At 45.5% G+C, this 21,446-nt stretch overlaps 1 protein-coding gene across 5 annotated transcripts in view; it reads left to right on the forward strand.

The window, feature by feature from the left end:
• Positions 1-19,219, forward strand: part of ARHGAP36 (Rho GTPase activating protein 36) — a 78,655-nt gene extending 59,436 nt beyond the window's left edge. For 3 of the 5 annotated variants that reach the window (XM_048864623.2, XM_048864622.2, XM_075132372.1), the window contains 4 exons: positions 6,544-6,692; positions 8,119-8,295; positions 12,998-13,095; positions 17,601-19,219. In XM_048864623.2, the coding sequence (XP_048720580.2) occupies positions 6,544-6,692; positions 8,119-8,295; positions 12,998-13,095; positions 17,601-17,862 (686 nt within the window). In that variant the 3' untranslated portion in view covers positions 17,863-19,219. The remainder of the gene's footprint in view (positions 1-6,543; positions 6,693-8,118; positions 8,296-12,997; positions 13,096-17,600) is intronic. The other 2 variants (XM_048864624.2, XM_048864625.2) reach the window with 2 other exon arrangements.
• The last annotated feature ends 2,227 nt before the right edge of the window (positions 19,220-21,446 follow it).

Consider the following 21,446-nt stretch of genomic DNA (forward strand, 5'->3'; position numbering starts at 1 on the left):
TGTTGTGGGTTGACCATACATACATCCCACAAGAACATTAATGATCCGGAAGTGATTAGTTTTCCAATGTCATGTTACATGACACCTTTTAGAGACTTGTTGGCATGATGTAGATGGTATTTTAGAAACAGGTTATAGCAGTAGTGAGTTGGGGTACACTGAGCAGGTCAGGCCAGCTGCAGGGAGTCCCTTGCCTTCTGGCAGAGGGAGGTTCTTACAGTCACAGGGAGACTTTTAGACACCATATTCCGCAGCCCCTGCCTGACTCCCAGTGTAATTTAGAGGAGCCTCAGGTCTGCTGTAGTTACCACTTTGCTTCCTGTGGCCTGCTTGCGGGCTCTGGGAAGCAGAGAGTACTAGTAGCACAGAGCACTGTGGTCACACCCTGACATTGGCCTAGTCCCCATCCTGTGCTGGGGGCTGGGAGAAGGGCTTGGGGAGCATCCTCAGTGTGAAGAAGGCAATGTCTTGCACTGCCAAAATTGAATGGCGAGGCTTTAGGAGGCGCAAGAGTCATGCCCCCATGTGGACGGGCTTGAAGTGAAGGTACGTGTGCAGCAGCAGAGCTGGAGGAATGCCCCAGCAACCAGAGACACGCGACTGACAATAACTGCAGCCAGGTTATAACCTTCCAGGGAAGACAGAATGACTGAACTTGGAGCGAAATGTCACCAGAGCAGTAAGCAAAACCATTTTGCTGCGGTAGCCGCAGCAGTAGGCTGTGTGCAGCACTAAAGGTGAGGAAAGGCTCTGATCAGTGCACAGCCTCCTTCACCTGCAGGGCGGGGTGACAGTATGAGCTGAGAATCAGTGTGCGAGTACTTCTACCCCCAGATGCCCAGTTGCTGCGCCCTGCCAGCCGGATGCTTCAGTCCCATGCAGAGCAATGGGAGAGGAGCAATAGGGCAGGTGCCCAGAACTGGGGTGTGTGTTTGTAGGGAAATAGGGAAATTAGGGATCATGGTTCCCTGTTATAGGGGGCAGGTTGTCTGCAATGTGTGCCCCAGAGAGAGCTGAGGTAAAGGGAATGTTGATTGGAGCTGGTAGAACTCAGAATTTCCATTCCGTGGGAAATTCTACATTTCAAAACGGCTTTTGTTCCAAATTAGAACAAAAACTAGAAATTTCTACGTTTCCTGGGGAACAGAAATTCCTGGAAGATATGTTCTGAAAAACCCAAAATGTTTCATTTAAATGATTCCAAACAAAATTCAGCATCTGGTTGCCCCAACTCTGGGAGATGCCCTGGTCTGCCCCTAGGGAGTTGCGGACCACCTAAGACCCTTTGGAGTGGGGGGCAGCCTGAAGAGTCCCCTGCCATGGAGCAGGGAACCTAGAAGTCCTGAGAGTCCCAGCTTGAGCTCCCAGGGTTGCCAAGGCTTCCAGGCATCTGGCTGCAGGACTCCCTATCTTGTACTCGGGCCCCCAGCACTTCCAGGCTCCCTGCCATGGAGTGGAGAACCTAGAAGCACTAAAAGCCCCTGGGAACTTCAGCTGGGGCTTCTAGATTCCTTGCTCCATGGGATGGGATTCTCCAGGCTGCCTCACTAATAAGGCTGCCATGACCTTCTGGGAGTACACAGGGGCTTCCACATGGGAGAGGGACCCTCTACATGTGTCTAGAGGGGGTGGTAACAGATGTCAGGAGCCTGTACCCCGGGGGCCTGCTTCTGTGATGGTGTGGGGCCTGGCTCAGACAGCTGCAGCGATGCTTCCAGCTCCAGGACTCCTGTATGGTTTCCAAAGTGTGGGAGGGTGGGTGGGATTGTTGGTTTCAGTACTTCCCCCCTACCCTAACACCCATTTGGCTGCTCAGGTGTTTCTTTGGTGCAAATTCAACCAGGGTCTATAATGGCAGCACATTAGCACAACAATCATATAAGGGTATCTGGTGACATCATGACCTTATGACCCTGCTTAGTGGGGTTCCCTACAGTGGTAAAAGAAGTGCCTCTTTCCCCTGTATTTGGGATATAATCTAGTTAAGCTTGTTAAGTTCTTGGCCAGTAAAACTAGTCCCGGTATGAGGATATGCTCCAACTGAGGAAGCAAGAAGGGGGGAAATCATTGCTAACTCCCCTGCAGATAGAAGCTGAAGACTCAGGGTACATGTACATGGAGCTTGGATATGGGATACGTTCACAGTGTGTCTGGGGTGGGACGGGCAACAACTTGGGCTAGCTGCCCAAGTACATACCCAGGTGGTCAGGTGTGATTGTACGCAGGGTAGCTAGCCCTAGCGACTGCCCATGCCGCCGTGGATACACTATTTTTAGTTGCTAACTTGAGCAGAATTAGTGGGGGTACATCTATGCAAGCTGGGAGTCACACCGCCCAGTGCAAAGGTAGACATACCCTTAGCAGGAGCATGGATGATCCTGTCCCTTCTCCATACCGCACTGCCACAGACAACCTTTGTGGCAGTTATCAGCGTGTGGAGCAATGACTCCTTCTTTAGCTATGTGATTTGGGCTATTGGTAGGGCCCTACCAAATTCACAGCCATGAAAAACACGTCACGGATTGTGAAATCTGGTCTCCCCCCATGAAATCTGGTCTTTTGTGTGCTTTTACCCTATACTATATAGATTTCACAGGGGAGAGACCAGCATTTCTCAGATTGGGGGTCCTGACCCAAAAAGGAGTTGCAGGGGGAGGTCAGAAGATTATTTTAGGGGGGTCGCAGTATTGTCACCCTTACATCTGGGTGGCCGGAGAGTGGTGGCTGTTGGCCGGGCGCTCAGCTCTGAAGGCAGCGCAGCCAGCAGCAGCGCAGAGGTAAGGGGGGCAATACTAGACTCCTGCGCTGCTGCCTTCAGAGCTGGGGGGCTGGAGAGTGGCGGCTGCTGACTGAGGGCCCAGCTCTGCAGGCAGCCATGCAGAAGTACGGGTGGCAATACCACGCCAGGCCACCCTTACTTCTGTGCTTCTGCTGGCGGTGACGCTGCCTTCAGAGCTGGGCTCCCGGCCAGCAGCCGCTGCTCTCCAGCTGCCCAGCTCCGAAGGCAGCGTCACCGCCAGCAGAAGCGCAGAAGTAAGGGTGGCAGTACCACAACCCCCCACCTACAATAACCTTGCAGCCCCCCCACAACTCCTTTATGGGTCAGGACCCCTACAGTTACAACACAGTGAAATTTCAGATTGAAATAGCTGAAATCATGAAATTTATGATTTTTAAAATCCTGTGGCTGTGAAATTGACCAAAGTGGACCATGAATTAGATAGGGCCCTAGCTATTGGGGCGATAAAGGCCCTCTGACTATACTGGGCCCATTTGGACAGACTCTGACACCTGCAGCTCCACTGAATCACCAACCCCAAGCACTCAAAAATCACGAGATTGGCTTAAAAATCAGGAGATTTCTCAACATTACTGACTATTGGTTTTTCTTTTCCTTCTGGTCTCTGAGCCTTTTGGCTACATTCAGGTCACATTTTCCAGGTTTTCGTTGCAGCCACAAAGGCTAGAAACTTACCTACTTTAGCAACATAGGTACTGCCTGACTGGATCAGACCTAGGATCCATCTTGTCCAGTATCCTGTCTCTGACAGAGGCCAACCACCTGCTGCTACAGAAGAAGGTGTAAGGACCCTAGAGTAGGCAGATATGAGATAATCTGCTCCATTGAACTCTCATTTTGATCCCTAATAGTAAGAGATTGGTGTAAACTCTGAAGCATGAGGTTTAATTTTCATTCCAAAACTCGTTGACGTTAATTATGCCAACTCTTGATATTCTTGTTGTCCATATAAATATTCAATCCTTTTTAAATCATTTTAAATTTTGGCTTCAGTGACTTCCGGTGGTAGCAAGTTCTGCAGTTTAATCACATGTGTGAAAAAGTCTGTCCTTTTAGTGGTTTTTAATTTTCCATCCTTCATTTTCATTAGTGTCCTCTTGGTCTGGTTTTGTGACACAGGCAAATTTCCTAACCTGCTGTATCTAGACCAGTCACTATTTTCTATACTTTTCTCATGCACCCTTTGATTTGTTTCCTTTCTAAGGTAATAATCCAAACCTTTTCAGCCTCTCTTCAACTGAGAATTTTTGAAGACACTTGATCTTAATTCTGCAAGCTTCTTTTGGACATAGGCTGACCCGATAGTGCATGCAATATCCAGATGAGGCCACCCTATATAGAGGCATTCTAATATTCTGCTTATTACTCATTGTCTCATCCCTTCTGCATCTTAATATCTTGTTAGCTTTTTAATCTTTTTGGTTTAGACGATTTTCAGTAAGATCAGATTATTGAATAAATGTAAAATGCATAACTGCACAATGAAGGTAGGGGCCTGAAGCCTTGATTAATGAGGATTGTGAAATGCACAGAAATCCTAACAATCAGTGGCACAGCAGAGACTAAAACTCATAGTCTTTGGGTTTGCAGCTCAGTACACCTTCCCCAGAGCTCCTGGGAAGGAGCAGGAGGAAGAAAAGATGACTGTCGCTCAAAAAAACATGGCATTTTCTGTGGTAAATGACAGATCTGGAGAGGCATGAGTATCCTGTGACACTGGGCAGCCCTGTAAAGAGACAGAGAGCAGTTTCTCCCGTCTTGCTATGTTATTTACAAAGATGTTACATTCAAGAATAAATGGAACAGAGGAGTATTGATCTTCAGATCAGAAGTGCAACAGAACAGCATAAGGCATAATGTTTCCTCTTAAAAAAGAGGAGGGGAAAAAAAGGCAAAAGAAGGCAACAGGTTCTTCTTAAATGTCAGATAAAATAAGCAGCAAGAAGATGTATCTGTCTTCTCCAGTATTGAGTTTAGCCCTGAGTAAACAGCCTGTAAATCAAAGAAGATGCAAAAGACACTTATTGGAGCTAAGGTCTATAAAAGGTGAAATTCAAGACATCATTAAAAATCTTTGAAGTGTTGTAGAAGAATAAGCAGACTGAGTCACCAGGCCAGCAGCTGGCTGGAATGAGCAGGCAGACACCATCGCAGGCATGGATGAAAGGTTGGAAAAGAAAAAAATTATTGACCAAAAAAGCTGCAAAAGGCAAAACAATGCGTTGCTGAGAGAACAAAAAAGAAAGGAACAATTTTAACCATATGCATAACTTTAAGCATATAAGTAACATCACTGACATCATCAATGCATACATTTTAAGGCCCAAAGGGACCATCGCAATCATCTAGTCTGACTTCCTGCATAACATAGGCCAAATCAATTCATCCAGTGATTCCTACATCAAGCCCATATCTGGTAGTTGAGCTAGAGTATATTTTTTAGAAGGAGACAATGAATCTTTATTTAAAGACTCCAAGGGATGGAGAATACACCACATCCCTAGGGAAGTTGTTCCAGTGGTTAATTGCCATAACTGTTAAAATAATTTATCTCGCCTGAATTTATCTAGTTTCAGCTTCCAGCTGTTGGATCTTCTTCTGCCTTTGTCTGCTAGCTTGAAGAGCTCTCTTCTGTTAGAAATCTTCTCCCATTGTAACTACTTACAGACAATGATCAAGTTGCCTCTGGACTTTTTGCTATGATAAGCCAAACAGATTGAGGTTCTTTAGTCTCTTGCTGTGAGGCTTGTCCAGATCTCAAATCTTTTTTGTGGTCCTTTTCTGAACCCTTTCCAATTTTTCAACATCCTCTCTGAAGGGTGGATACCAGAACTGGACCCAGTATCCAGAATTGGTCTCACCAGTGCTGCATATAGAGCTACTCCTGTTTGACATACCCATGTTTATAAAGCTAAGATTCACACTAGCCCTTTTAGCCAATGCATTGCACTGGAGCTCATGGTGAGTTGGCTCTCCACCATGATCCCCAAGTCATTTTCAGAGTCGCCACTTTCCAGGACACAGTCCCTCCTCCTGTACATGTGACCTACATTATGCCTAGCTGTATGGCCTGAAATTTGACTGTATTAAAATGCAGATTGTTTAAATGAGCCCACTTGATCAATCAGAACGTTAGGAGCCATGGCTGCTTGGCCATGAGGTGGCTGGAGCACAGCTGAAGTGGGCGTATAGAAGGGATGGGTGGGAAGTTGGAGAGACAGGTTATTTCTGGTGTTAAAAATGCTTGTTACTGGCACAGATACTGAAGCTGTGTGGAGGGAAAAGGGGAGCTCACAATATGGTACAGTTCACATTAATCTTAGTGGAGGCAATAAGGGACTACACTGTCAGTATGAGTTTTCAGTTATCTTACGGCTGTCCCTTCCTGTGAGTTTTAACAATCAGTGTTGTAGGAATCGTCCTGATGAGAACAGGGTCCTCAGAACTTCAGGATCTCACCCTCAGACTGCTTTCTTAGGCAGAGAAGAAGAGAGAAATTGACAGACTGGATCCAGCCCAGTCTCCTGTCCCTAACAGGAAGCTGCAAGAAAACCTGTAGGGGGCAGTTATGGGATCACCTGTCTATGGGAAAGCCTGGGTTCCTGTTACCAAATTGGTAAACAACGGATATGCTGCTTGTTTGTCTGCTTAGGAAATCTGACGTGAGAGTGAAATGTCTGGAACATTCAGGCTGTCTTGTCAGTTGCAGGTCTAACTTGAATTGCTCATTTTTCTCTGAATAGTCATGGAATGCATGGCCCAGCTCTCCATGCTGCAGCTGCTGGTGTACCTCCTGCCTCCCTGTAACAGTGACACCCTGTACCAGCTATTGCAGTTCCTGAACAAGGTGGCACAGCATGCCCAGGATTCCACAGGTCCAGAGAGACCAGAGGTACTGGCTTCAGATGCTCATGCACCCATAAGGCTTTGCACTGATATGTATCTTCTGTAGGGGTGGTGACATAGGAAGGACAATGGCAGTTGCTTGCCAGTGATCTGTGCCTCCTTACTTTTCCAGTTTTTGCAGCATCAGAGTACAGTGTTCTAAAAGGATTTCCCATGTTTTCTGAGTAGTGGCTTTGTGTTGTGATTGGATCCCATGTAAGCTGCATCCTTAGCACATTATGCCATGACCTCAAAAGGCATTACTCTTGTACTACGATGCCTCTGGTTTCCTGCACTATATACTGGGTGGCAATATATGTCAATATACTCTGTTATGTAATATATAATATACTCTGGTTAATTATTCTGCACCCAGAACTCTGCAGTCCTTCTGCATGAGTCCTGTTCACATTGCTGAAGGACTAGGAGGTTTGAAAACAGCCAGTTTCAGGGATAGTTCTAAGCTAAACATGGAAATCTGGACTCCCTCATACTGAAAACAACCTGAGCCATCCCAGCTCCTCAGTGTACCTCCAGCCATACCACCTTGTGCTATGAGCCTGGCAGATCTAGAAAGCTAAATGAGGTTGGGTTAAGAATTCCCAGAAAAACCTACCCAAAGTAGCATTTGGTGTTGTTGACTAGGCAGGAGCACCCTTCCTGCTGCGTCAGCACAGAGCCACTTGTCAGCACAGCATTGAGGTAGCTGCAGGAGGTGCTTTGTGCCAGATGAGATACACAACTGAAGTCCTGACCATTTGTGGTCATTTAAAGATCCCATGCAAGAACTGGGAAAGTATCCCTGGTATCCTAGGTAATTTTCCATTTAGAGGCTGTAGGCAAGATGAATTACTTGCAGCATCCTTAAATTGTTTGTGCAGCTACAACTGAGCATAATGCATGTTATATGACATTGTCTACGTCCCTGCCCTGAACTGTTCCATACTGTTCTTGTGTATTGTTTAACAACTGTCATGTTCCACCTCAGAAATGGCAGGTGAAGTTGTTCTTGTATATAGTCTGTAGAGTGTCGTGGGATGGAATGGGCTATGGAAATGTTATTTGTTACTTTATTATTTGAGCTGTGCAACTGAGCCCATCATGGGGGACAGGTACAAAGGTTGGACTGATGCTTATAGAAGGTGGGAGGGAAGGAGCTTTCAGACACTGCAAGCCAGTTCAAAAAATTCTCCTGGGCCTGCTTGCTGATCTAGTGGAAGCACAATGGCAGATAGAGTCTTTGCTCACAGGGTAGTGGAGACTAGGGTGGAGAAGGAGAGTCTCACTGCGCCATGAAGCAGCCCGGTTCTTCTCCTGGGAAGTGGTACTCAGCAGTTTTCCTTTCGCCTCAGCCATGGGGCAAGGGATAGCACCTGGAGCGAGTTGTGTTACTGGGTTGGTATCTGACACTAATTTCTGTGTTTGGTTGTTAGATTCCTGGAAATAAAATGACAGCCTCAAATTTGGCTACAATTTTTGGCCCCAACCTCCTGCAAAGAGAGAAGCTTCTGGAGAGAGACCCCAGTGCCCAGGCCATGGAAATGGAAAACAGCGCTTCTATCATCCTTGTGCTCCAGAGTTTAATTGAGAACTATGAAGCCTTGTTCATGGTAGGGAAGGAGGCATTTACAGTGAACACATTTCCAAATCTTCCCCTCCTCTTTGCAGTCTCCTGTCATGGCAGTGGAGTGGGGCAGCAGCCACAGCCTGCCTTCTTAGTAGGGAGCTTTGTAACTGGCCTGCAGAGACCTGATTTGTTCCTTGTGTTGATATGAGTTGTGTGGTAGAGATTCATTCTGGGTCACATCGTGATTGGCTCTGGCAGGGGAATGCAGGGCAGAAGGTCGTGCAAGGAACCCTCTCCCTCTTTCCCCTCCCCTCTCAGCTTCTGCAGCCCATGCAAAGGCCAATCACAGAGCAGGCCCTGTGACCAGGAACTGCTCGCCTCTTGCCAGCTTTTTGAGAGCAAGTCACCTGGATGGGGGAGAGGAGTGGCAGAGCCAAGGGTTCAGCCCCATTGCACTGCCCTGCCAAGCAGTGCCAGCTCCCTGGGAGAGGGACCTGCACTATCCTCATTCACAGATAGGCCAGAAGGGACCCTTATGGTCATTAGTCTGAGCTCCTACAGGGACAGGCCAGAGAATCATCCCAGAATTTCTCTCCATACACCCCTCCCTCCTGCACAATTGGCCAAATCTGTTCTGGGATTTGGGTTTTTTTACCTTCCTCTAAAGCATCAAACCATTCTCCACAGCTGCAGATGGAACACCAGACAGGGTGGTACAGAGAATTCTCTTTCTAAGTGTTTGGCTGGTGTGCCTTGCTCGCATGCGCAGGGTCAAACTGATGGCCAGGTTTCTATTTGGGAAGAAATTTCCCCCCAGGTCAAAGAGACAGGGACCTTGTTTTTTTTCCCACCTTCCTTTGCAATATGGGGTGCGAATCGCCTACTGGGATCACCTGGGCATCTCTCACATTTGGGTGAAATTTGATGGCCTGTGATATACAGGAAGGCAGACTAGATGATCCAATGGTCCTTTCTGGACTTAAATTCTTCGAAAACTACGAAAATCGGCGAAGATCATTTCCAGGCTCTGCAGTGAGAAAACCAGGACTGCTTTTGAAAGACGGGACAGGTTCAGGCACAAAGAAAGAACTTACGATGGACTATTTCAGGAACAAGAAAGAGCTGATCCATGAGGACAGACAGGGTCAGCGGAAACTACCTAAAGGCTCAAAAGGAGACGACAACACAACTCTTGTAGCAACTAGCTTCTGCACATGTGCTTGTATCACCCGCCCAGTGATGCAGGTCAATAATACATGCAGAACTGTTGCCTGCTCTCTAGCTTACTCACACCTATTCCAAAGGCATTCCACTTCTGCACATGGACAGGGAAAACAACTGGCATTTCCAAGACATGCAGCCCTATGTGTTTGGGTTTGTATAATAAAGTCTATTCAGAACATATCTCTCTGTGTGAAGAGGACAGCAATCATACGAAGGCATTTGACTTGGTTTGGAGGGAAGCATTATGGAAAGTAGCAAATTCATATGGGGCTCCAGATAAGATAATTGCAATTATAAACGTTAAGTATAAGGAGTCCTGTAGTGCTGTAAGAATTAAGAAGCTGGTTCAAGTCAAAGTTTGGTGTAAAACAAGGGGGCAAGGATTCACCACTGCTTTTCATCGTGTTCTTTAACTGCACAGTAAGAATGTTAGATGAGTTGGAGGGTGTGACACTGGAGGATTTAGGACAGGGGTTCTCAAACTGGGGGTCGGGACCCCTAAGGGGGTTGTGAGGTTATTACATGGGGGGTGGGGAGCTGTCAGCCTCCACCCCAAACCTTGCTTCACCTCCAGCATTTATAATAGTGTTAAATATATAAAAAAGTGTTTTTAATTTAGATGTGGGGGTCGCACTGAGTGGCTTGCTATGTGAAAGGGGTCACCAGTACAAAAGCTTGAGAACCACTGATCTAGAATTAAGCTCCTTGGCTTATCCAGATGACATTGTACAACTGGCAGACACATTTGAATTCATGATAATACTCTTTGCTCCCTTGGAAAATTGTTGTAGTCCTTGTGGACGTACAATAAATGCCAAGAAGGTGAAGTGGTTATATCTGGGAAAAAGGGATAATAGATAAAGTGTTGAAAGGTAGCAGTGATGATGTCACAGAACCAGCAGAATGTTATGTGTATTGAGGAAGCTTGGTCACTGCGCCGAGGGTTCCATCAAGAATGAAGTTAAAAGGCAATGTGCCTTAGCTACATGTGCTGAATTGATGAAATTTATGGATTGATGAAAACATTCTGTTGAGTGCCAAAGTAAAAATGTATCAACCTAGTGTGCTAACAGGATTACTCACTGGTCTGAAAGCAGCTTCATTAAATAAAACAGACCTCAGAAAGCTGGAGGCAGTCGAGATGAGTTCTCTGAAAGATGGCAGGTGTAAAGTGGAACAATTTTAAGACAAATGAAGAAATTAGAAGGAGAGTAGGAAGTGAAATCAAGGTATGGGACTGGCTACAATTGACAAGATTATGAGGGTGAGGACATTGCAGAAGACAAACAAATGAAAGGATGCCAAAGAAAATAATCCAAGCACAACCAAGGTCAGTTCAACCTAAAGGCCGGCCACTGACTAGACGATGAAACATGGTATGCAGGAACATGCCCAGGCTGGGCAGGGGAAAGGTATCTACATAGTAAAAGTATGAGCCCACCCATCTGTTTCCTCCCCTTAACATCAAATCAAGGGGGAAATGTAAAAAAGGTTGCATCTAATACATAAGAAAAAACCCAGCAAAAACAGAACAAGCAATGAGCTGTAATAGCAACTGGAGGTAACTTGTGCCTGTACCTCAGTGATCAGTATGCTCCATTCCCAGTTCCCAAGTGCACACAGTGTTTCTAATTGGGCTGCATGCCAAACGCAGGCTCTGCCAGTTAGAAATAAGTCTTAGGGGACATGGCTTGTCTTTTTGCTGCACATCAACTGCATCAAGTGTGGTTGGCTCCTGACTCCAACTCACCTTTGTTTTAACACATATGATGCAATAGGAAGATGTATCAATCACCACATGAGTCCCTGAACTGTTACAGCTCAGCCGTCTCCACTTGACTGAGCATCCCACACCAGCTGTGCATATAAGTGAATCTGCAGCGCCACAAGGTACATAATCTGGGGATGGCTTCATGGGCCATGGCAGAAGCAGCGATGAAGAACCCATTAATGTTGTGCTGTGGGAAAACAGTTCCAGTCTCAGCCCATTTTTAATAATTCTAGTCTCATGCACTTTGTTTCGTACTCTATGTACACGTTCAGGAACCTGCTGTGATGATTCATTGAGGCCTGTGTCACTACATAGTACCCATCTTCATCATGTACTCCTGGGCTTGTCTCTTTGCAGGCACAGAAAGGGCACATGAATTCAGTCTCTAGTGCAATACAGATTGGGAAGCCCAGTTATTTAAACCCCTCCAAGATTTTTATTGGCCTCCCTTGATGTCATGATTTTGTGCTACTTCTATGTAATGCCATGCAACTAGAGCTGAGCAAATTGATATTTTTTTTGGCTTAGGAGGCCAAACCAAACAATCCTGAAAATATTTCAGTTGGTTCAAACAAAACCTGCATTTATTTTTGGTTTCTCTCACTGAAATGAGAAAATGGGAAAAAAAATCAGTTCAGTTTAAACAAAACTATTTTGTTTGACCGCTAACAATTTTTTCTTCAGGTTTTTGTTTTTACAAAATAAATTCGTTAAATTTCTAAACAAAATGTCATTTTGACATTGTAAGTCCAAACGTTTCATTTCAAAATGGCTGAACTGAAATGTTTGACTTTTTAAAAAATGTTTTCCATTGTTTTACTGCCCAAAACTATTTGCTGAATTCGATCTGAATTTACTAGCCTCCATCCAACTCTAAATGCAAATTTCCATGACAGTAGCACCCAGGAGGACCTGTCTGGGGAAGCTAGCTTCCACAGCTCAGTCCCTCCAGTTGTGGTCAAGGGGCAGATCCCTAAGCAGAGCTCCACTCAGTGACTACCATCCTGGAGTGCCGTACAAAATAAACTGCTCCATGGGGAGGTGTGGGGATGGTGTTGCAACAATAACTCCCTTCACTGCTGGTCTCATGCTCTGGCTCTCCACAAGTCCTGCAGCAACCTCCTCCGCCACCATGCTGCAGAACCACATATACCTGGCGACGACTTTCAAAGCCCCAGCAGAAATCTCTCTGGGTGACAAGGCATGCAAGTTGAGCCGTCTTCCTGGCCTTTATTTTGAGACAAAGACTGGGAAATTATACCTGTTGTTAGGGCCTTATGGGAGTATCCTATGGACTTATGGGAGTTTGACATCTTTTCCCACAATTCCAAACGGGCAACAAGAAGGCCTTTTGAAATCTCCCAGAAGCCATGGCTTCAGGAAAATGTGCTGGAAAGTGCAACCACAACAGTAGAATTAGTTTGGACGCATGGTGCTCCGGGACCACACTGGTCAGTCCTACTAGTTCAGTGATCAATTCTTTACCGGACACTTTACCCATTGTCTAGGAATCCCTGCAGAGTAATCTCCCAGTCTGACAATGCAGCCTTGTGCCCAACTCTGCTCAGACTCGCTAGGAAAAGTGTGAAGTAATATATCCATTTAAAGTCAGTGCATTGTGTTTGTGGGTAAACAGCACAAGTCTTTAGGCCTTGCATCAAACCCTGGTGTGTTTGGCTTAGTTGTTTCTGCTTGTTTTTCCTCTGAGAGGAGCAGGTGCCATATTTACCGGTCTCTGTGACTCTTGCAGGTGTCTCCAGAGGTGCAGCATGACATCCTAAGGAGGCTGTTTCAGAGAGAGCCTGATGTCATTGACTATCTCTTACGCAGGAAGTTCAACACCACTCTGTAAGTCTTTGTCAAGAAAGAATTCGAAGTGGTGGTGCCGGGGTGCCTGGGCCATTAGCTTTGCAGAAACTGAGCTTTTTGCAAAATGGCAGCAAATGCACAATGTCAGCAACAATTTTGCAAATTATTCGTTCTGTTCTTTCCTGCCTCCCTCACTCTCTCCCTCCTCCCCAACAGCCCCTTCTGTCTCCTCCCTCTGAATTCCCAGTCTTTTGTCCCCCAGGTCCCTCCTTCTCTCCAAAACATTCCCTACCCCCACTGCTTCCTGTCCCCCTCAAACAGCACATTCCCCCTCCATTCCCTCCTTCCTGCCCTAAAAGCTGCCCTCTTCATCCCCTCACAAAAATTCCTCCCGTCTTCTGTTTCCTCTCCCTCACCAATATCCCTCTGCTCCCGTCGTCTCTCTGAGGCATACACTACAGTGCCCTCCTGACTTCATTCCTCTCAACCTCTCCGGGTACGTCTACACTGCACTAAAATACCTGACTCAGGCTTGTGGAGCTTGGGCTGCGGTCCTATAAAATTGCAGTATAGATGTCTGAGCTTGGGCTGGAGCCCGGGCTCAGGTACCCTCTCCCTCTCCTACTCCTTTCACAAACCCATTCCAAACTACCTTCCTGGATGTTGCCTGTGCCTCCACGCATGCACCTGTAACTGTCTGCCTATGCCTACATACGTGTGCACCTGACAGTGTCTGTGTGCACCTGTGTGAAGCATGCTTGTGCTGTGAGTTTGGCTGTGTATCGTACATAGACTGTGTTTGTGTGTTTGCACCTGTGCCTGTATTTGTGTATGTGCGGGCACCTGTGCCTCTGTGTAGACATTCATAGGTTTCTAGATCCCAAGGCCAGAAGGGACCATTGTGTTCATCTAGTCTGACCTCCTGTATAACACAGACCAGAGAACTTCTCCCAAATCATTCCTAGAAAAGCATCCAAACTTGATTTAAAAATTGCCAGTCATAGAGAATCGACCATGGCCATTGTTAAATTGTTTCAATGCTTAATTTCTCTTGCCATTCAAAATGTATGCTTTATTTCCAGTCTGACTTTGTCTAACTTCAACTTCCAGGCATTGGATTGTGTTGTACCGCTCTGCACTAGATTGGACAGCTCATTATTAAATATTTGTTCCCTGTGTAAATACTTATAGACTGTGATCAAGTCACTCTTTAACCTTCTCTTTGTTAAACTAAATAGATTGAACTCCTTGAGACGATTACCATAAGGTACATTTGCTTAATCATTCTTGTGGCCTTTCTCTGACCCCTGTCCAATTTATCAATATCCATCTTGAATTGTCAATACCAGAACTGGACACAGGGTTCCAGCAGCGGTCGCACCGTTGTCAAATAGGAGGTAAAATAACCTCTCCACTCCTACTCGGGATTCCTCTGTTTATGCATCCCAGGATCGAATTTGCTCTTTTGGCTATAGCGTAGCAGTAGGAGCTCATGTTCAGCGGATTATGCACCACAACCCCCCAAATCTTTTTCAGAGTCACTGCTTCCCAGGCTAGAATCCCCCATCACGTAGAGATGACCTACAATCTTTGTTCCTAGATAGATAAACTTACATTTAGCTGTATTAGAACACACATTGTTTGCTTCTGCCCATCTTACTAAGTGATCCAGATCACTCTGTGTCAGCGACCTGTCCTCTTCATTATTTATCACCCACCCCAATCTTTGTGCCATCTGGACATTTGGTCAGGGATGATTTTATGTTATCTTCTAGAGCATTAATAACAATGTTAAATAGCGTAGGGCCAGGAACTGATCTCGGCAGGACCCTACCTGTAACACACCCGCTCGATGACGATTCCTGGTTTACAATTACAGTGTGAGACCTATCAGTTAGCTAAGTTTTATCCATTTAATTTGTGTCGAGTTAATTTGATATTGTTTTAGTTTTTTAATCAAAATGTCATGTGGTATCAAATCCCTTACAGAAGTCTAAGTATATTAACTATTACCTTTACCAACCACATTTGTAATTTTCATCAAAAAAAGATATCAGGTTAGTTTGATAGGATCTATTTTCCATAAATCCATGTTGATTGGCATTAATTATATTACCCTCCTTGAATTCTTTATTAATCAAGTCCCACATCAGCCGCTCCGTTATCTTGCCTGGGATCGCTATCAGGCTGACAGGCCTATAATTACCTAGCTCTTCCCATTTACCCATGCACCAGTGCCTGTGTTTGCTTGTGTCTATGCGTTGTAAGACTCATAGGCCATTTAGCTCAGGTATTTTTAGGTTGCTGGGCTGCTATCCACCCGGGGTCTCAAAGATTCTCAACCCATGTGGCTTACTGAAAGAAATGTGACAGTATCAATTTTATACACTTTATTAAAACGCTTAAACTAAAATCAGACCAAGAAAATGTATCACCAAACCTAAACTATTATTAATAAATATTAAATTAACTTAAAAATAAAGCAGCTATCAAATCATGATCAAATCAACAACCCAAACAAGTTAGTCTCTATATTGGATTGGTGTGCAAGCATCAAATTAGTTAAATCATCACACTAATAACAAAAACAATCAATCCTTATAAATTTGACAAAAGAATCTGAGAGGTGGCTATCCACTCGGTTATAAATTCCAACTAAAGAATTTCATCAGTGTCAATCAAATCTATAACTTAAAGCTGGTTCAACCTCTTAATACTGAAACCAAATTATCTAATGTCGAAACCACAACTTCAGAGCCAATTATAAGGATTTGTTTTTAGACTTAAGTTCTCCCCCGCCCATGGTCCCCCTTTCCCCCCAAGATGTTATAATACAGACTTTAGCAGCATACTTGTGAAAAGCAGAAGTTTGATGATTATTTACCAGAAATTACAGATGACCACCTCAAATTTCTCAGGACCTTTCGACACAGAACACACTTTCATGAGCATGTTTATGAGACAATATTTAGGGCTGTTGAAAGCTGGACCTTTTCTTTCTGGGGTCTTCCCTGTGTGGGCTTTATGGATGATTAAACACAGGCATACAGTCACATGTCCACCTTCACACCCTAAAAATAAAGAAAATTAAACTGTTGGGACGTCTCCCAGTTAATAATAAAAAAAAGATTCTGGTTTTTTTTTTTTTTAAAAAAAAAAGGAAAAATAAGATACTTATGATCACTGGGGCTCCAAACCCTCCAGCTCTCACTGTCTTCTGGAATCTCATAGAGCAGGAGCTGAAGCTGCAGTCAAGGAGCCAGAGAGTGATGATCTCCTGACTGAGTGCTCCTGGCTGGTAGGCCTTCTTCAGGGTAGGGAGGCTAGTCCAAGGCTGGAGTGGCCTGGCTGTTGATGCCATAATTTCCTCTCCCCAAGGAGGCCAATCATGGTTAACCTGCCTTCAGGGAGCTTGTTGACTGGAAAGGCAATGCTTCTTGGACTTCCCTTGGTTCTTCTGGTGTTTGAATTCCACTTGCTGCACCTCCCATTCTGGTCTTCAGACAAACCGGAAGCAAGGCCCACTTTGACACCATGTGAGCTGGTCTAGTCAGGTTTGACTTAGGACAGCATTAGCGAGCATCAATTGGGAAAGTCCAACTTAGCCGGCTATCTAAAAAATATCCGGCGGTTGCTTATCACAGAGACTGTTGGTCTCTGACCCTCCCGAAATACTGAAAATTCAGACAGGTGAGACAACTTTTGGTTTTATCGAGTGAAAGTTCAATATACAAACATTTATAAAAATAGCTAACAGGAAAAACCCTAGCAACAGAACCAGTCGCTGAACAATAAATTAATTCATCAGCAAAATGAAAATACATTCATATTTAAGATAAATTTAGTCATCTACAGTTTCTTCTCTGTTATTCTAAAAAACAGACAAATGCTCTGATTCCTCTTGCAAACAGGAAAGGGTCTATTTTGGAACTGGTCTCTAGGTCAAACAGCTTGTCATCTGAAATCTATATATTGACAGAAAGAAGTATAGCTCATCAAGATGAAATCCATTTTAAATATGTTTGTATTTTATATAAAGTCTGTGCGCCTATACAAGCTATTCTCCTTGCAGTGTGCATGCAGCGGGGCCTGTGTGTTTGCCTAGGCCTGTGTCTGCCTGTCAGTGTGTGTGCACACACATGTCAGCGCTGCATGCACACATCGGGCTCCGTGTTTGTGTGTGCATATGTCTTTAGGTGCATTTGTCTGAAGTCATCGCTGCCACCCTGCTGGTTAAAGGGGGGAGGTGCTTGGTGGGTGAACCCGACCCCTGGACCGTGGTGGGATGGAGTGGGAAAGTTCAGTGCTCCAAAAGGTGCTGACCAGCACCACAACAGCAAAGATCAAAGCAGTCAAGCAGGCTAGCCAGTAAGGGGTAGCAGCAAGCTTTGCCAGTGCCCCATACGAGCTGTGCCATCTGATTGGGCCTGCCCAGTGGAAGGAGATAGCCCACTGCTTGGAGCCACTCCTGACAGCCTTTCAGAAACTTGCTCTGAAGGTCAGAGTGGTTTGAAAGGTCACCAGCAGTTTCTCTTTTCTCCTAGAAGCACAGACAGTGATACATCTACAGAGAAACATCCTCGCTCCCTACTGGCCAGCCAAACCTGCATGCTGGCAAGTGATCAGGTTTCCTCGCATCTGTACAGCCACGTCTCATTCCTAAATCTGCATATTGAGAATAAGCAGACCCAGGGCAGCCGAAGCTCCACCCTCACTTTTAATACATACCAAACTGGGCATCTTGTCCACCACAAAAAGAGAGACTTGGTCACCCAGGAAAGAGTGGGGACATCTTGGGAAACATAAATCTCTGAGGGGACTTCTCCATTCAAAGTTATCAGCCTTCTAATTCATATCAGTGCAGCTCCCCAGGTGGGAGGCACTAGTATAAACTGCCCAGATGTTTCACTGCCATATAGCAGAGCTAGACCAGATAGTGCTAAACATGTAGGAGCCCTGTCTACATAAGTACTCTCACTATTGCTGCCCCAGGGAATTACATTCTGATTTCTGCCAATGTAGACAAGGCCTGAGGATACATTCCGCTGAATTCCTGCCTGGCCTTGCCAGTGATTAGCAAGAACGTACAGAACATGTAGAGTTATTTAAAGGGTCGTCTGTAAAATTCTTGTTTGTCAAAGTCTGCTGGAGAGTTAGCATATCACAAATTTCTGTGTGCGTGTGTGTTCAGGAGGCAGAGTGCGTGCAATGGCAGGGAAAGCACAGTTTGTGTGCCTGTGAGGCATGATGGCAGTGTGTGCCTGTTGCTGGTATCAAGCCTAAAAAGCCCTGGGGCTGCATTTTCATCTATCGAGAAACCTAAGTTGGTGCAGAATATGGCGCCTGCTTGCTAACGTAAGCGGTGCATCTAGTGGCAGCTCATGTTTCTTGCACTCCGGGATCTGCCTGTTGGGTTCTGGGTGGACCTTAAGGTGTTGGTTTTGGCCTACAAAGCCCTGACCTGCTTGGAGCTGCCTACCTGAAAGGCCTCTCTGCCCATGCTGTGTTGCCACTAGCAGAGGCCCTTGAGCTGGACCCTTATAAAAGGAGAGCACTCTCTGCTAGGGCCCCTTTCCTTCAAATCACTCGCTGACAAGGTCCCCAGTAGTCCCAACCTGTTGACCTTTCAAGGCATGTTGCAAAGCTCATCGGATGGGATGGGCACAGGGGTAAGTAGAGGCAGCTAAAGCCAGGTTTGTCTAGGAGGAAAGTGCACTGGGATTTTCAGCTAGACAGGTCACACGACATGGGGGGCTTAGACAAGATCAGGAAGGAGAAGTGGTGCTGCTCTGGATGGTGCTTTGTAACTCCCAGGTTATTGTGTTTGTAAATGTGTGGTAAGTATCTCCAGAGCTTTGGATGGGAGCTCTTTGGGCTGGATTTTCTTTTAAGTCAAAATAAATAAGTATATATGCAAACCAAAAAGAGTAACTTTAACATTTTATAAAGGCATAATAGCACCTCTGTGTTAAGATTAGATCCAGTTTTTCATTTGAAGCAAGATTTCAACCTCTTTGTTTTGTATGGAGAATGCAATGTATCTCCCCCCAATTTACACCTCATGAATTGTGGGAAAGACTGAATTTTCTGAGCATTTTCAACTATATCTGTTTATGCGTTCATTATGAATTAATAATAATTAAAATTGAAACTTTGAGATGTTTTTCAGACTCTGCTCTTTTTTCATAACCCTTTTGCTAACAAATGGCTGGTTTGGGTCATTCACAATTTCCATCTAATTAAAACTCATTGCCAGTTATCCTCAAATGTATATTTATAGTAATTAGGCTGGAATAAAAGGTAACATTTTTGTTCTATTTTCCTTATAGTCACATTTTCCTTTACTCAGCCTAGGTGCCATTTTCTATAACTTACCGTGGGACTGAAGCATTAAAATTGCACATGCCCTCAGTAAGGGTGCTTACTACTTCAAGGGGCGGGCGGGGGGGGGGGGGGTGAGGTGAGACAGAAGGACAGTGCCCCTAGTAAAGATGGTCACCATTTCCCATTTTTAACAATGGAACTGAAGCTGACTGGAACTGTGCTCAAGAAAAGTGGCCATCATATTATTAAAGACTTTGCTATCATACTTCTCAATCTTCAGACTTGCCAACGTGTGACAGAACATATGAAATATCTGAAATTGGGAACACTTGTGTTTGTTCACTGTGCCATAATTTGCAGATTATGATGGTTTGATACTGTAAAATGTTTAAGGACATTCTCGCTGTTTAATTCATACAAACTCCTTTTTAAAACAGGAGTTTTACCATGTGTCACCACCAGGCACCACCCCAGCTCCTCAGCACCATTTGAACACTGCACTTCTATAGTCTCAGCAAGAGTGTTACTACTTGAGCTACAGTAACCTTCTTTGAGCAGCTACTAGAGGAGAAAGAGAGAGAGAGACACACACACTCTCCGAGACCACTCTCTCTCTCTCTCACACACACACACGCACGCCACTGGACGGGGAAGTCTCACACACACACCTCTGTAGACTCCTTGAACTAAGGACTCTGTTTAATTCTCAGCTGTCTGAGAGGGCTGTGGTCTTGTGGTTCAAGCAGGAATAGGAGTCAGACATTCTGGCCTGTATTCCCAGCTCTGGGAGGGAGAGGAGTGGGATGTAGTAGTAAGAGCAACAGTTACAGGCAGCATATTCAGATTCTGTGTAAGGGGCAGGATGGACGCAAACTGGCTCAGCTTTATTCTTAGCTCTGCTAGAAATGAACTTGTTCAATTTCTCAGTTATCTTATTTGTAAAATGAGGTGGCTAATACTTGATTGCCACCTAAGGGAGATGTATGATGTTTTTGCTGAGTAACAAGCCCTGGGACGTGGAGTGGTTGAGCTGTGACTGTGGACCCAGTGAACCTTCCCCTGAGAGAAAGGACATTTCCATGAGGGTGTCTCCTTGTCCTCTAAATGGGAGCCCGCTTCAGCTGAAATGTAGTACACTTAAGAGCTCTGCTTGTCATGAAAGTCAGGCTGCCACTAGTCAAGAGGACCTTGCCTCTTGGCTCTTTTGTTGGCAATGGGACCAGAACCACAGGTTATGTGGAGCAGCTGTTGTTGTGTATGGAGCTGGAATGTGCCTGGGGGGGGTGGGGTTACCAGGGTTGCCCTCTATGGGTATGTCTATACTGGACACTAAGCCCAGATCTGAGGGGCTCAAGCTAATGGACTCATAGTTCCAAGCCCAAGCTTGAGCATCCACACTGCAGTGGGAACCCAGGCCTCACAACCATGCTGGGAGAAGTACTGGAACACCATGGAAGAGAAGCATTGCTCTTGATGAGGGAACTAGAGCAGGAGTGAGATGACCTGCAGGCCCAGCTCTGGCAAATGCAGGGTAGGAGGCATCCGTGCTCCTGAGGGCTGCAGTCTTGAGGGGAAAGCAAATGATGGAATGTTCACCACACATCAGCCCTGAAGGGGTTAACGTGGCTCAGCAGGGACTAATTAACCTGGTAGGCTACACCTGGAGGAAGATTTAGGCTTGACTGACAAGGACTAATTGAAGGTGGAGCCCATCTGGGCAGGAGTAAGCAGGGGCTTGTATCAAAGCAGGAAATGTGAGTAGAAGAGGCTGCAATATGGAGGCTCATAGCTACTCTGAGACTACGGAGAAGAGAGGTATGAAAGAGCCGAGGGAAACAGCAACAGGGTCAGAGCTTGAGCAGACTACAGTTGCATAGTGTCCCTCAGCCAGAACCTGGAGTAGGGGGAAGGCCTAGGTCCCCATACTGACCACTGGGAAAGTGGTATAGTTGTGGAAGTTGCTCTGAAGACTCCCTGAGATGGGTTATAGGCGATTTGTCACAAAGAGACAGCAAGTTGAATACTGGAGAGCAAGCGGGGGAAGCGAGTGATGGAAGGGGCATTAG

Source organism: Caretta caretta, chromosome 9, assembly GCF_965140235.1.
Source record: "Caretta caretta isolate rCarCar2 chromosome 9, rCarCar1.hap1, whole genome shotgun sequence".
In the NCBI taxonomy this organism is placed as follows: Eukaryota; Metazoa; Chordata; order Testudines; family Cheloniidae; genus Caretta; species Caretta caretta.